Genomic DNA, 17,348 nt, shown 5'->3' with positions numbered 1-17,348 from the left:
TATCGGAGCCTCTCCTTTCTCCCTGCCTTTGTTGGGAAAGTGCAGTTTCGCACTTAGTTCATACTGCAACCTCCCAACTGGAACGATGGGCTCTAAACTTACCTCCTTCCAACAAATCCTCCAACCCAAACTTTGGCTATTTCTAAATGAATCTAACAATGGAATCTCCCTGTTACACCCATTTGGTAGCTTCCCAACACACTTAAAATCCCAACCAACTCCTGGTTGTGAGCATGTGGCCTGTGAGTGGTGAACCTTTTCAGATAAAATATATCTAAAAGCTTATAGAATAAGTGAGAAAGGAAGATGCATGCTGAAAAGAGAAAACAGAATGCCCCAAAGGAGCTTAGCAGACTTAAAAGTATTCTTTTTTGTTTTTAAGTATTCTTAAAGTAGATACCGATGTTTGTTTGTTTTTTAAGATTTTTTTAATTGATTTTTTTTTTTTTTTAAAGAGAGAAGGAGGAGGAGGGTGTGAGAGAGAAACAAACATTGATGTGAGAGCTGTACATCGATCGGCTGCCTTTCGCTTACCCCCTACTACATCTGGCACAGCTGTCTCCTAGCTCAGATGCACTGTCATATATTGATTGGATATATGACATATATTGTACGGATAAAGCCTGCAACGTGGGTATGTGCCCTGACCAGGAACCGAACCAACCACCTCTTGGTGCAGGGGATGGATGATGCACAACCAACTAAGCCATGCCAGCCAGAGCGACACTGATGTTTCCATGAAAGATGTTCCAGAGATAGCAACTGTGGTAGTCCCCAAACATTTTCAAGAGAAAACCTAGTGTGTGGTGAGATGAAAAAGATGACATGAACATGGAGTCTGATATTAAGAAGAACAGAAAGAATTTTCTAGGCCAGCATGGACAGTACCCCAAATAGATGAACCAGAGGCAAAGAAAAACGCTGAAGGCAAATCGAGAGAAAGGAAAGGGGGGAAGCAAAGCCAAAGCAGTGAAGGCAGTTAAGGATTTGGCCTGGTGCACTATTTAAACCTTGAAAATGCCACCTGGGACAGATCTTTGATTAGAATGCATACACTGATTTCAGCTTCCAGCAAATGAAAATTTTGTTTCCATGTTTTAACTGGTCCTTTTTCTTCAATTCAAACCCAGTATAACTCCTCAAACTTGTTTTGTGAACTTGAATAAACTATTTTCTTTCATGAATTAAAGCTATATGATATTTTAATTGGATGCTGTCTGGTAGGCAGGAGTTATCAGACATCAAAATTCTATCAAGTATTGATGTGGTTGTTTTCGGTATTATTAAAAATAAATGATATTATACTAACTCAGATTTAAAGACACTGAGTGTTATTTTAAAATATAGTATCAGTGGATCTTATAAGAAGTGCTTGTTTGGAGTTTTGATTTTGTATAATTCATAATAAAAGTTATTTTGTTTTTTAAAAATCCCAACTCTTTAGCATGCCAGGATCCAGCCCTGTCCACCCAACTGCCCTCATCTCTCACCGTAACTCCCCAGCACAACTGGTATTCTCAGCACCCCAAGTTACTCCCAGTTCCCTGACAGGCTTCCTTGCCCCTCTCCCTGCCATTCTTCACTTGGATAAATTCCCAGTTGTACTTTGGCACTCAGCTCTTGGCTCAGGGCTTACTCCTTCAAAAACCACTTCCCATTCTCCCCATTCTCACTCTGTGCACACAACTATCACTGTGCAGATCACACTGCATTGGAATCCTCTGTGTCGCCCTAGCAGTGGTTGATCTTGGCAACTTTTCCGCCAGTTTCTCCAATAGCAGAAAAATACAAAGTACCTGAAGGGAAAGAATATGCGGCCTGCAGCCAATCAATCCAAGCATAACATTCTCTCAAGTTCCTCATTAAAAACACCTCATGATACAATGTAGGATTGTGTTTTTCAATATAAAAATGTCACGTTAAATTTTCAGTAAGACTGATGGTCCACTCCAGAAAAATCTTCTACTCTGTCCTGTTTCACCTCTAGCAAAGCACCAATACTCTGGGTGGAGAAAAGCAGTGGTTAAAGGAAAAAAAGAAGAACTAAACAGTTACTCAACAGCTTTTTAGAAATGTAGTTCCTATCCATATGAAAGGAAGTGTACGTCTTCATTTTTAAAAACTTCAAATCAAGATTAATAAAAAAAAACAAACCTGAATAAATAGTTTAAGGTAAACTCAAAGAAATCTGAAAGTGGTACTTGCTGTCCCCTCGTTCATCTTATACTAGGAAAGTTTTAAAATAAAATGTAGCATAAAGTAGAGGTTAAAATTCCCATTTAAGATACAATTTTAATAAACAGAAAAGGTAACAAGAGCAAAAGCTTAAGCTAATCAAGTTCATGTACAAATTTGAGAAGAAGAAAAAAAGACTTGGTTTGCAACCACCTTCAAAAGCAAAAGCAATAAATAAAAGTCAAGATCAGGCCTATTAGCATCACCCTGTCTCACTTTTCCCTCCTCCCACATTAGTGAGAAATCACACTTTTAAAAGAAAATTTCAGCTTTTATTGAATGAGGACTTTATTTTTTTTGAATATTACAAACTCTCCTTTTCTGATAAGGTAGATCTTACACTCAAAGACAATCTTCAACAATTAAAAAAAAATTAAAGGAGAAATCCACTGTTCATGAACAAGAAGATTTTACAGTAATGATGGCAGGAAACCAATACATTTCACATCCTAGTGGTTCAAACTAAGTATCTAGAGCAGATTATAAAATCTGAAAGATGACATGAACTGGACAATTATGAAAACTCCTCAGAGTGCAGAACCGGGCTCTGACAATACAGAACAAATGCTTGCTTTGCATTGTGCCTCAGAAGGCATTTTCATTAGGTTCACCCGGACATGGCAGCTTCCCCTCCTCCCAGTCTTTTGTACAAATCATTAAGGCAAGTCTACAAAGGACCAGTAAGGCACAGGGGTACAGCAGCTGACCGGAGGAAATCTATGTAACTTCCTGTAGTCTAGTATCTAGTAGCCTATAATGCAGACACTGGTGTGGCAAACTGTGTTTTATTTTGTGTTTTTTTCAGCATCAACCTGCACCCAAAGCACAAGAGGTCATTTCAAGTTACTTCAGTGGAATAAGCAATACTTCATTGCATTTCTAGTAAAAGAAACAATTCAAAGCACTACAAAGAATTAGAAGCAAATATAAAAGAAAAGCCCTCTAGTTTAGACTTATAAGCAGAATGTCTTTGACTCTCCAAGGAACACCATTTGGCTTGTGAAATTATACCAATTAATTAATCTCCTCTACATTTCCATTACTGCAGATCATTATATAATTTCAATAGCAAAATGCTTTTTTTTTCACTTCACTATGATAATAGCTAGGAATACTTCATAATAACGATTTAATGATGACCATTTCTCCTTGATCTTGTTGTATTTAAGCTTAGAGAGAGAGAGACTGTCAAATTAAAAAACAAACGGCAATACAGGCTACAGCAGAAGCTCACAGAAGCATGGCACTAGTTACTTAGTAAAAAAGAGTCAATGAAATAATTTTAAAGACAAAAATTATTTCCTAAGACAACATGTGCTCTCAAATGCATGAATTCAGGGACATATGTGGCAGCCAGTTGAACCTTGGTTCATTTCTTCCTGGTCATCTGAAATCAAGGGCTCCTTTTGATATCTAAACATCTCAGCAAGATGAGGGCACCTGGACCAGCAGATGAAGCACAAACACAAACCTGGTTCTTTAGAATACCAGTTTGGGTACAGTGCTTATCACAACCCACATCTACAAATGAAAATATTATGTTACTTTTCATTCTACAGTGTCACCTGGTCACCAGCAGAAACACACTCCCATTGTTCAGTGGGAAAGGGAGGCACTGGCCCATACTGAGATGAAAAGGCCACCATAAAAATGAACATATAATTTCATGCAATGGACCTGTCGTTACGTTATCTCAAGTTAGGGAAATACGAGCCCACTTTAGCTCTAGAGGTGAAAGGTGAGTAATTATCATTATTACTAATATTAGAAAATGAATTTTTTGCAAGAAATGACTAGTTCACGAATCTATGTCTAAGAAGAATAAAGAAGGACAAAACTGGGTTTGAAGTGACTGATCTGAAGTAGCCTACTGAGTTCATTCACATCACATGATACAGGAGATCGTCATCTCAATTAGTCAACCATTACAAAAATCATTCACCCATGCCTAATCTACCATGAAACCCCAACTGAAGACTAGGACTCTTCTAGCTAAAAAAGCAAAAATAGCTCCCCAAAATTAATTGGAAGCAACTTTCTGTGCATTAAGAAAGCATTTTCTTAGAAGCAAAGAAAAAATACTATGATTAAAAATAATATGTTCTAATAAAGCATAGTGCCCACACACAAAGGAAAAAAAACCTATATAATCACAATCTTTAAGGCTTCCTTGAATGTTAATTACTATCTTGGCTGCAATTTTCACACCATCTGGAAGACAAGTGTTTGATAGATGACTTAGTGTGACTTGGGAGTCTTCAACAACATGAAGTTAGGCAATTGCAGACGTCGCTGGCTCTTCACACTGCCTCTTAAGAAAGTTTCTGACAAGTTCAAGAGATGTAGAAAACTATTCTTTTCTTCCCATTAAAATCCATCCTTTTTAGTGGGTTCTCCAGTGAGGCAAACTGAGACCACAACACAGTAAATGAGGTATTGATACAATAAATGTTCAAAAGGACTTCTCTCTGCTTGCTTGAGTGTCTGTGAGCATTACTACTGGTAATCAAAGAATAGTTCATTATACATTATCTCCTTTATCCTAAACCCAACCAGTTAGCCTATTTCATTATTTCATCATCTACTGTAAATACGCAGCACACAGCCATACGCTGTATGGAGCCTTCTCCCCGTGTCCCACCTCTCTCCTCTCTCCACCCAATAATCTCCCTATAAACATGTATACTGCTCAGAGTATACAAGTATTTTGCTGGTATTTCTGTTGGCATGATTTTGGTGAATAGTTCACTGTGTGTGAGAGAGAAATGCTAAGTTAGATTTCAAAATGCAAACCACAAACAGAAATCCAGAAATGGTGCCAAGTTAAAGATTTCAGTATTTTGACAAATTTCATACATATACTGATAGTAAACAAACAAACAAACAAAAACCCTACTGAATCAGTTCTATGCAACAGGTAGAAGAATAAGATGTCCAAGTTCTGTGAAGATGCAAAGCTATGTACTATAAAATATATCTGGAGACATTTAGTTTTGGCTTATGAAAGTCCAATTATATTTTTTAAAAGGAACACATATGGATGAGAAATCCAAAGTGTGTCCACATAGTTGCATGTTATTATTTTTAAACTAATGTTCTAGCATTTATGGGGAAATAATAGACATTTAATTCTACATATCAAATTCCCCCAACTGAAGACTAGGACTCTTCTAGCTACAAAAGCAAAAAAGTTGAATGTTTGCATAAACCAAGAGGCAGGTCTTTCTGGTTATCAGATCAATTTATAGGCATTATAAAAACATAATACACTTACACCAAAAGACCAGTTTATGTAAGTATATTATCTAGGCACCAAGAAAAGAGGAAAGTCTCAGGAACAAAAGGGAGGTCTCAGTGTTTTGTCCAAAATTCCAGAAACTGCCCATTATGGTATACAAACAAAAGGGAGGTCGTGAAACATTTACCAGTGTTTTATGTTTTGACAATATTAAAATCAGTTATTATCTGTAGGAACACAACATTCAGATAATAATGTAAATTGTAGGAACTTGAGGCCAAGGCTAGAACCAACTCAAATCGGGCCACCATCACCTGTTTCCTCCACCAGGATTTCAAGTTTGTCCAGTAATTTATACTGCGGTTTCTCGACCAGCTTTGAGATTGGGTGCTGAGAACTGTCGCCTCATTCGTGGAGGTGTTACAAACTGGCTACAGTGGTTGGGTTTATCAGTCTGCCTCTGATAAGAATTGGCTGCACTGCCCTCTAACTGACCTCCAGTGTTATAATTACAGTAAGAATGACGGTGTTGATGCATATGACGCTTCGCCTGGAAAGTCTGCAGATCAGCAGTGGGGTGACCAGTGGGATGACCAGTGTGGGAGTTTAATGATTCTGAGGAGGCAGATGCCTGGCAGCGCATGCTTTTCGGTTGGCCATTATTGAGAGAATTGCTTCTCCAGCGTAACTGAGGTGGCTGTTGTTGACTATTAATATGCTGCTTGCTAACTTGGATGTGATCTTGACTTCGCATGCCCTGAGAGCCCCATGGTAGCTGGGGATCCTTAGAAGCTGCTCTACCACCCTTTTCTTGGCTCTCATCCTTGTTTCCTTTCCTTCCATCTTCATCTTTCGGAATTCTAAGCTCTATAACCTCATCTTCTGTTATAATGATATGTGTCCCAGGACTCCAAGAGTTTCTGTGTTTAGGGTTGCTCTTAAAGGGGAACCGGGGCTTCCGATTCTCAGGAGGGATGAACCTATGAGGTACGTTCTGCCGACGAAGCTGCTTTGTTATCTCCTGCTGTTGCAGGTTCTTAAACCGGATTTGCTCTTGTCTCATCCAACGCAGACGTCCACGTCTGAAAGCCGGATCCCCGTTCATCAGCTGGGAAACACGCTCTTCTTTACCAAGCTCTCCATTGTCTCCTTTACTGACATCATTCTCCGAGTTGCTACTGACACCAGCACCAGGCGGTTCCTTTGCTTTGTGGTTTCCTTGGGTTTTCTGTTCCTGAGATCCAATCAGTGGCAAGACTTTTTCCATTTTGAGCATTTTATTTCTTAAGATTTTTATCTCCTCATCTTTCATGTTATTTTGCTTTTTGACTTCCTGCAAAATGTCTTCCAGCTTGTCTATATGAACCTTGAGATCGTCTACATCAGTTCCGCCTTTACCACTGGCCATCATCATGTCTTCGATCTTCTCATCCCCCACACCAACAGTGTCCCAGACATCCCTGGCCACTGCCCTCCAGGAGTCCCGCTCGTTAGGGTCTTTCTTCCCATACATGGCACAAAGCTCTTTCATCTTAACGATGGCCAAGGCCTCAATCTCCTGCCGACTGTGCCTAAAATCGTTGAGTGCAACCTCATAGCAAATCTCTTTTACAGCCTGAATTTTAAGATCTGAGATGGTGACCCATTTGGAATCTTTACTCAGGCGCCTTCTTTGGGGTATCTGATACATTTTAATAGGTTCTCGTTTCTTCCCACTGCTAGGGAGGCCACATTTTTTAACAATGGTTTGCAACTTGCTGGGAGGTAGCTTTTCTCTCAGAGAAGTAATCAGTTTCCAGCTCTCTTCACAGGACCTCTTGTCAGAATCATCCCCGCTATCAGAATCCGCGTCCTTTGGAAAACAAAATCAAACAATGGCCCCAAAATAACCAAAATTAAAATGTAAAAAATGAAAATCAAATCGAAGAAAAAGCAAGCAAAAAAGCCTTAACCAAATATAAAAACAAAACAAACCCCTAAAAAACAAAAACCTTAAATGATGTGCAAGTCTATTAAGACATATGCATATGTAGATTGTTATTAATATAAAGATTAGTTGGTTTGTTTAGTAACACTAATCCAAATTTTCACTTTCTGGCATACGTGATGAAATATAGCAAGCAAATTTCTTAGGGAGACGGACACCGTGAGTGAGACTCTCACTCTAAGGTCATATGAAGTTATTAAGAAAATGGTATAAAATAACATCTCCAGCATCTCAAGAATATGAAGTAAAACCTACACCCCATTCATGCTAACACCCATGCAGCCACTTCCCCACATTTGCCTTGGTTATTGCTGTTGCTTCTTCCAGAAACTCTTTCCCCATGAGTGAGCACAGATGCCATACAAGATGTGACGAGCAGGCAGATTAACAAAGGTTAGTAAAGGCTGTAGGATGCCACGTTCTGTTTAGCTTTACTAAAAAGAGCAGCCCTAGAAAAAAGTTAGAAGATGAGAAAGTAGAAAAAGAAGCAAACAGGGATGATGTTAAAAATGCTAAGAATCTATTAGCAGACCATGTGAGTTCTCATCAACCAAATTGTTTTTCTAGAAGACAAGAGGGTTTTGAAACTAGTCTTTCCGTGAGCATATGTTGGATTTGCTATTTTCTTGTGTCATGTCAAGTTGATCCATTTCACTTATACAATTAGAGGTGTTATCCAGAAAGCAAGAAAGCATAAGAGGGTCCTTATAATGGGTCTGTTATTTTGTCTTCCACACATGAATCAATAAATACCTCACCTCCAAAATTTTAAGAAACAAACTTCTAGAACATAAATTAAATCAGACAAATAAACTTTTATTAACATCTTAAGATTCTCCAAGTAATATTTTAATAAATACAACTTAGAGATGTTTTCTGTGAAAACCCATGGCATTTCTAGCTATTTGAGAAATATCACTTTAAGTGACAGTTCTTCCTTATCAACATATAAAACAGGAAGCTTTTACTGTTTATGTGAAATGGATCCACTTTAAAATGTTTTCTCTAACTTTCTTTCTGGCTATCTTTGCACCACTGATTCTTTTTCAAAACATTTTACTTAGACCTAAAACTGCAGCCTGATTTGGGATAATAACCGTCTAGACAATAACCAATTATTCTTAACTAACACAAGCAAATCTTGATAACATGGATCTAAATGAAAGCAATGTTGGATTTACAATTCCCTATGATGAACAGGATTAAGAAAGAATTTCTACTCAGGAAATAAAAGTTCCTGAAAAAAGACACTACTCACTGAATAGTTCAAGCTAGCCGAGTAAATGAAAATATTCTTACTTACTAGTCTCCTTTACCTGTCTATAACTACCAAAATTATCTCTAGTAAAGGCTTTCAAAAATCAAAATTGACAAATAATATCTTGCTTTCTATACCAAAATTTCCATGTATAGTTACTTTTTAGGGACAAAAAGTAACCTTTAACAGTGACAATAATTTGGTCCCTGAATTTGGAGTTGTTTCGACTGATTTATATTGGTCTATAAATGGGTACTAAACCAACATCTAACCCCCACCTACTTTGGCAACAAAAAGCAGATAAAGTTAAATTTATATATTCTAGACTATTTATTTTTCATTTTTAGTTTAAAAAACCAGAATGGCTCATCTTAAGTGATAAAAGATGATATTAATATTAGAGAAAAAGTATGTCTGCCTCATAAAAAGGATTTCTTGCAAATATGTAGAAACGGAGTTTTACAAAACCAACTCTCTGATTCTTCCCACATAATTGACAACTATCACTTTTTTCCTGACTCCTTTTCTTTTTAAAATTGCTTAAGAATTAAGTGAATACTACCTAATTTAGGAAATAAATCATTGCTTTAGTAACCTGAAAGATAAAACTCCAAAATAAAACATAAATAAATTAGAAAGTCTACATATCCAAAAGAACTCATATTAAATCAAGTGGCTATAATTTCTTTTTAAAATATGGTCATATTGACTCTGTAGACTATGTTCGCCATATGGCTCAAATATACCCCCTCACATACTGACCATGATACTAGAAAGTCTGTATGCAAAATTTATATGCCAAGATGTAAATTCTATCTCATGTCAGGAAAAAAAAGATATTAAGATTCATTTATTAGAAGGTTGGAAAAACTACGCAGGTTTGGCCAATTCACATGTCACTAAAGATCCTTCTGTTTTCCTTAAATACCAAATGTAAAGTAGGCCTCCTGAAAAGACTGCAAGAAGCTTATACAAATAGAAGAGAGAAGATACCCAAAACACATGTGTAGAAAAAGCAAGCATGAAAAGGACCAGGTGTACAATAGGTCACTGACTACAAGAGAATATAACAGTGTGGCGCACCGTATGGGGAACTATGGTAACAGAAAACTCCATTTTTTAATGCTGTTGTTATGCAAAAATGATGACATATAACAAATACTAAAGATATTTACTGAAAAATAAGTTTTTTGTATCCTCTCGATGTTTATATCATTCAAAATATATCTCTTGGTTGACCAATATAGGAATCATAAAAATAAATTTCCCATTCAGCACTGTTACTACCAGATACTCTTCAGGCTAAAGCATTAGAAATCAATTCCTCCTGAAGACAAGACATGGAAATGGAATACAGAGTTGGACTTGTGGGAGGAAAGCAGCTCCTTGCTTTGAGGACCTGCTCTTGAAATCCTAGCTTGCTCTGAGATACACAGATCAAATGACAACCAGACCTGACTACGTGCAGAGTAAGTGTGCCCCCTGCAAACTAAGCATGTCATAGAGACATTTACTTCATCTTTGTGAATGCACCACTACTTCAGAGCACAGAATGATCAGCAGCTCTTGGTTACGGAGAACACCAGCCATCATTCTTTCCCACCTAGTTACTCATCAGTTGGTCCCAGGACAAGGAGAATGGGCATCCCCGGGGAGCAGGTTACAAGTGCAGAATCTCAGGTCGCACCCAGACCTGCTCAATCAGCATCTGCTTTTTAACAAGACTCCTAGGTAGCTGATAAGTACTGCTTTGCTGAACAGAACAGGGAAGTAAGTCAGAAGACCCAAGTTTAAGCCTCAAACCCATGACTTAATAGGTTTTAAGAGTGGGCAAGACAGTATTGTTTAGCCTTGGTTTCCTCAACTGGAGGTAATATTACCTATGTATATACAAATCTAAAGAGAGTTGTTTCAGAAATAAAAAAAAAGTGATGGATGTTAAAGCTCTCTGTAAATTATAAAGCACTATACAATTAATTATAAGGCACTATCTATAATAATAAACACAGCTTAATTATACCTGTCCTCGTTTGATCTCTCACAGACCATCAGAGGCATGTTATTAGATTATACTACATTATTAAGATAAAAGGCTTCTTTATGTGTTGTAAACCTTTCAAGCCCTTAATCACATTGTACCTAAATCTTTCCAGTTTTACTAAAAACTAAATGCTACCTAGGCCTCCTAAATAGACTCTCTATAAGTAACACTGCTATTATCTTGCCTCAGACACTTGATTTATTCTTACAATCCATTATGAGGGGGGCTTTATTATAACTTCCAAGCTAACAAATGAACTGGTTAACTACTGCCAAGCCTCCGAACTGAGTTGCCCTGGAAAAGGCTGCTTTTGCTTAAACCCTTGGCTTTTCTGGCCCATTTAGCAGTAGCCTCTCTTCTCCAAAGCAGAGCATGGCTATAAGGCTGTAGTTTATATGCAGTGTTTTACATGCTGTAATTTATGCTAACCTTGTATTAACAGACGTTCAAGAATCTTAAAAACTGGAAAATTCCTAAATTGCACCCATAGTACCCAAAGGTTTATATGCCTTTTCTTCACATATTAAGTGAATGCCAAGAAGTTTCTTATAACAAGGGTTTTATTAACCAAAACTGGATGGCTTTAAAAATGAAAATCTAGTCCTGGCCAATGTGGCTCAGATGGTTGGGCGTTGTTCCGTGCACCAAAGGTTGCTGGTTCGGTTCTCGGTCAGGGCACATGCCAGGTTGTGGGCTCGATCCCCAGTAGGGGGCATGCAGGAGGCTCTCGATGTTTTGCTGTCACATCAATGTTTCTCTCTCTCCCTTTTCCTTCCTCTCTCTCTAAAAATCAATACAAAGATATTTTTTTAAATTTCGAATGAAAATCTAACTAATGAATTAACTTATTTATTCGTAAGATTCAGTTTCTACCAAACTTGGAAAATCAATTAACAGCATAAAAGGCTAAAGCCATTAGCATTATAAGGTGCAACCTTAAATCAACTTTTCAGCTGCTCACCCAGAGAAAACAGGCTTTCCTCTCCTATCTGGGTGGGCTATACAGCCCCTGCTTCCACTGTCATCCCACATGCCACGGGGACCCTAATTGAGGATGCAGACTCCATGCAGGGGAACAGAAAAGGATTAACACATGCAACTGTGCAGCAACACTTTTAGACACAGTTTAACTTAAAAAAAAAAAAAAAAAGTCTGCCCAGCACGAGAACAACCCCCAGGTCAGCCCAAGAGCAGAGAATTAGTACTATCAGGTGATCAGAAACAAAACCAAGGCAAACGCCCATCAAATTCAATATGTAGAGTAATTATCACTCAAAGAACCACCACTGATGCATACTCAAAAACCACTATCAAGAGGCAAAGGCTACCGAAAAGCTCCCACTATAGCACTTGGTGTTGACAGAAGACTTGATAAAAGGCACAAAATAGTACCTTTATGAACAGTTTTTTAGCCTAAGCCAGGAGCTGTAAGTTCGTTCTCCATTCAGGAAGCAAGAGAACAGTGTGTGCTATCAGTAAGAGATGGCTAAGCCATGTGGGCGAGTGCTCATCTGTGGGGCAGGGAAGGTGTGAGAGCAAGCTGCCCTTTTCCTAACAGAGGATTCAGGATGGATTCCTACCAGTCTCTGCTGTTCCAAGAGAAGATCTGCTTCTTCCTTCTCCTTTTTGTATAGGATTTCCATTTCCTGTAACCTAGAAGAAGAAGAAAACCAAGAGGGGAAAAGAATAGATGGTGAAATCACTGAGCTGTTTTATAAATACTACTAATCTATGTTTAAAAGAAGTGACAGTCATTTGGGCCACATCACATTTGTACATTACCTTTTCTCCATCTCCTGTTTCATATCAATTCCTTGTTTTTCCAGAAGCTCTCTCTGGGCAAATGTCCAATCTACAGGCTCAGAGGGGGTCTCAGCAGAAGGAGTCTTTTCCCGCTCAGCCCGTGCTTGCTCAGGGTGGTTAAAACGAAACACATGGTTTTTACCCATGATGATACGGTTTCCTATCACAAAACAAAACAAAGTTAAGAAACCACTTTTTAAATGTATAATATCTAGGTTAATAACCTCACTACCCTTAATGCAAAAAGACAGCTTTTGAGATTTTACAGGAACATAAATCCTAATGCTATCACTTCAGCTTTTAAACAAAAATTCAGAATTTAAAGAGTTGCACCCTGGCTGGTGAGCTCAGTGGTTGGAGCACCGGCCCATGCACCTAAGGATCACGGGTTCCATTCCCAGTCAAGGGCAGGTTCCTTGGTTGTGGGTTCGATCCCTAGCTCCAATACAGGCCCTTGCAGGAAGCAACCAATTGATGTGTTTCTCTCACATCGATGTTTCTCTCTCCCCCACCCTCCCTTCCATTCTCTCTGAAAATCAATGGAAAAAATATTCTTGGGTGAGAATTAAAAAAAAAAAAATTATAGAGTTGCTCACACAAGCCATGTGATCTTTGCTGAAGACTTCAAACCTGTCCCACTCTCACCTGAGCGCAGCTGAACAGGCTGGGCCACCCTCTTGCCATTTACGTAGGTTTCTGAGCGTTCACAAGGCTCCAGAGTCACGATAACTAAGAGGAATGCAAATTAATGTTAGCATCACAAACCACTGGAATAAAAATAATGGAAAGTAGATGACTATGAGGATTTAGGGTAACTAGAATAGATTCCTGTAACTGACCAAGTGGCTGAGCATCATATAATAGTTTATTTTAGGGTGCCATAACCAGGGCTGTGGCTAAGATAGAAACATTTAAATTGACAAACCTCAGAAGATATAAAATCTGTTTTGGTGATATCTGATAGTTCAATCTATAAAACTGTAAATCATCAGAAATCTTAAGTATGAAATATAGGTCATAATAGGAAACTTAAAATCAAAAGCTAATATTTTGATTAAGGAAGGAAGGAATTATATAGCACAAAAATATGGTTAGATTGCTGTTGCTTTGTTAATAACCTGTACAAAATACAAGACTGACTTCTTTCTTTTTAGATAAAATTCTACTGGATTAAGGCTAGAGGTCCTTCCAATCTCCTACTACCCAGAATATTTGTTCCCTTCTTATTTGCCTATCAAATAATTAACATTCAAGACCAAGCCTAATTGCCTATGTCCTGCTTAGCTCTTGGCAGTAACAAAGGGCTCCTTTTGTCCGAGCTATTTTCATGCAAAGTAGCTCTGTCCGTCCCTACATTTATACGCAGCCCAGGTTTCTCCATTTTCAAATATTGGATTGTATAAGGAAGTATCACTGAGAGAGACAGGGAATACCAAGTCTTGTGCTTGGATTTCCCATAATGTAGAAAGGAAAGTTGTTGGGAAAGCTAAGCCAAGGACTCTCACCATCCCCGCTGTTGTTTCTCTCGCTCCGGAAGATACAATGCTCTTCTTTAATGTGAGCCCCACTCAGCACGATGTCCTGGCGCCGCTCAGCATCTGCTTGGCCAACCCTGAACACAAGGGAAAGTGTTTCCCAGGGAAATTCAGACACAAAGAGCACTACAAACAATAAACCGCTTTCTCCCAAAGAATATTCTTTGGTACACACAAAAAAGGTACCACTTTTTTTTTATCAGAGGCTTTCAACTGCAAATTCTATTTTCAAATATGGTCAACTTCCCTACATCAGAATAAGAAACCAAGGAACAATGATTTACCAATGTATTTCACACAGCATTATACAAAGACATGAGTGAACTAATCTACCTAATGAATTTATGTAAGATGTAAGGAGGAAAATTTTTACTTAGGGTCTTTTAGGGAAAAACTACATGTTAACTGGTTCAGCTGGCTAAGACACATAATTTGGGAAGAGTAGAGAGGATAGTTTGTAACTATTTCAGATGGGAAAATCAGCAAATCATTACAACAAACTTTCAACAACTTCCTTTTATTCAATCTGTGAGAAAAGAAAACATTAAAGTAACCAAAAGAAACAAACCTACCTTGTAATTCCATCTTTGATGTAATAAAGCAGGCATTCCGACATCAGTGGGTCCTCATTGAGGTTAACAAGATGTGGGGTCTGAAAAAGGTTACAGATAAGCTGGAGCAAGCGCCCTGAGAGAGCTGTGACAACAGGAGGCTGAGGGTTTCCTGGGTTACCCACAGGCGCTGGGAAAGAGACTGCCTTCCTTCCAAGTTGCAATTCCATCGCACATAGAAAGTACTCTCTCCAGGCTTCCCAAACTGCGCTAATACACTCTCTAAGAACATGAGTTCTGAGATAAAGAACAAGATCCAGTTCTTGATAAGGTCAAAACATTCAGAAAACAAAAGAAAAATCAGGACAGGCTGATTCTCTGGATGGGTAATCATAATTTTGTAAACACTTGGACAAAAATCTTGAAGGGTAGCAGAATATGCCACCCCAAAACATGCCACTTTAACATATTATTTTGAGCTGTGGGCACTTGAAAAGCAGCCAATGCAGAGAGAGGCTTTCTCTGACCTCCCACATCTGTCTCAACACAGATCCTCCTAACGGAGCTCCATCGTCATAAATCCTCCAGGAGTTTCATTAAAGGGAAGGTGGACTCTTACCACAGGAGAGGAAGCCAGAAATCAACACCACACCCAGACAGACTGTCACACACTGTCTAACACACATCCCATCAACTCTTCTAAGGATCCTAAAAACCATTTCCTCTCCCCCAGAGGTTTATCTTCCCTACTAATATCTACTAGTACGTCTGAACTCTAAGCCACATCAAGGAGTTAGTCATTTTCCCCTGGGTATCTCCCATGTATACATAAGGTAGACATGTTAATAAACTTCTGTTTGTTTTTCTCTTGTTAATCTATTTGTCTTTTATTACAGGGCTTTTAGCCAAGAACTCAGAAGGGTAGAGGGGAAATTATTTTTCCTCCCCTACAATTCCAATAAATATTTAATTTTTCATTTGCTTTATAAAAATGTCCCCCACCACCAATCTGTTCTCTGTATTGATAAGTTTAGTGTGTTTTGTTCAGATTCCACATATAAGTAAGATCATATGGTATAAAAAAGTCCCCACATTCCCATCATCTCCCTCTGTAATTTTTATCAGTTCTTCCATGGTCTGTTATTATCTTTAGTTTATTAATTAGTCTGTACTTTAAAGGAGAAATTAAAATTACTGACATTCAAATAATACACAAATCATGTAAAAATTCTCATCTAACTCTAATATTTCTAAAATCTTTTAAAAACCAACCTTCTTTGGTGAAAATACCCCACTGGAATCCAAAAATAAGTCACAAGGTGTTGGGGTCAAAATCTACTCAAGATAGTGTCAGCAAATGTGGAAAAATGAAAGAAGCGTCAGATGAGAGGGTTAAGAAAGGAACTGGAAAAGATGATTAAAAATGAATTAGAAAAACCTCTACATCTTCTCAACTAGATCTGCCTCTGCGGTTTGAAAGCTTGCTGGTTTGAGAGAGTCAAAGGCCTCTTTGGGCAGTACTCTTTAGGGCCCATCATGACACTGGTCTAAGAAAAAAGGAATCTCTAAAACAGGTTTTATTTTTTTTCTTTTCTTGCCTTAAAGGAATTTCCTCCCAGTTTTACTGAGGTATGACTGACAGATAATAATTGTATTTATTTAGCTGAATATGATTTTTAAAAGGTGTACAATGTGTCAATTTTATAAATGCACACATTGTGCAATGATTACCACAATCATGTTAACACATCAGAAACAGGTTCTAACACTGATTTGGATATGGACAGTGTCCTGAGGAAGTCCAGAAAGTTAAAGCAGGATGGGTAAAATTAAAGTAAGAAAAAGGTTTCAAAACAGAGCTGCCAGTTTGGAATTCTATGCTGTTTATATCACAAAACTTACTCAAGTTATTTATGATCTGTGTTAAATACCATATTTTTACAAGATGTTATATAATCACAGTTCTTAACATTAAAAGATATTATAAAATACCCTTAAATATATACATGTGTTGTGTGTATAAAGATATAGATATATGCAAAGGCACACTCTAAATTCTAGCAAACCTATAACTGCTAAACTCTTTATAATCATAAGTAACATATCTGAATAAATAATGTCTTACTGAAGGAAAAACCTGTAAGCTGAAAATCACTGACCTTAGGCAATACAAACATATACAATGTTTTTACTACTGCTCCAGTTTTACAATATATATCTAAAATTTCTTTAAATCAATCTTCTTTGTTGAAAAGAACACACTGAAATTTATTTTAAAAAGTTATGTGAAAAACTTAACCAACAGAAACCTAGCAAAAATCACAGGAATATTTTATATCACATAGAACAAAAGTACCAATTGAAACTCCCTACCCATTCTATGCTAACCCAGAGAGATCATTATCAGACCCTTACGTAAAGACGTTTAAGTCTCTTAATAGGCAACTTGAGGTCATTTGAAATGAAGGACCGTTTATTATTGGTATGAAGTATGTGGTTTGTACATCAAAATGTTCTATTATTACACAAATAAGCACACAAAATAATCACTTGATAATATTTTCTAATATCTAACAACAACTAAGAAGCAACTTGGTAAAAACAACAACAAACAACACACCTTACTATTCTAATTAACTAAAAGGTATCTACTACTTCATAACTATGATTATGTAAGTAGGAAGGTAATTACTGGAGTCC

General features: G+C 37.7%; 1 protein-coding gene across 3 annotated transcripts in view; it reads right to left on the bottom strand.

The window, feature by feature from the left end:
- KIF1B (kinesin family member 1B) overlaps positions 1–17,348 on the bottom strand; it is a 140,130-nt gene that overhangs the window by 49,301 nt on the left and 73,481 nt on the right. For 2 of the 3 annotated variants that reach the window (XM_054721227.1, XM_054721225.1), the window contains 5 exons: positions 14,670–14,749; positions 14,068–14,174; positions 13,208–13,291; positions 12,542–12,722; positions 12,340–12,412 (listed from right to left, as the gene is read on the bottom strand). In XM_054721227.1, coding sequence (XP_054577202.1) covers positions 12,340–12,412; positions 12,542–12,722; positions 13,208–13,291; positions 14,068–14,174; positions 14,670–14,749 — 525 coding nt within the window. Of the gene's footprint in view, positions 1–2,429; positions 7,326–12,339; positions 12,413–12,541; positions 12,723–13,207; positions 13,292–14,067; positions 14,175–14,669; positions 14,750–17,348 lie in introns of those variants that run through there. The other variant, XM_054721226.1, reaches the window with a different exon arrangement.

The sequence above is a fragment of the Eptesicus fuscus genome, chromosome 9, assembly GCF_027574615.1.
Source record: "Eptesicus fuscus isolate TK198812 chromosome 9, DD_ASM_mEF_20220401, whole genome shotgun sequence".
In the NCBI taxonomy this organism is placed as follows: domain Eukaryota; kingdom Metazoa; phylum Chordata; class Mammalia; order Chiroptera; family Vespertilionidae; genus Eptesicus; species Eptesicus fuscus.
This window is presented reverse-complemented; position numbering and strand designations above follow the sequence as displayed.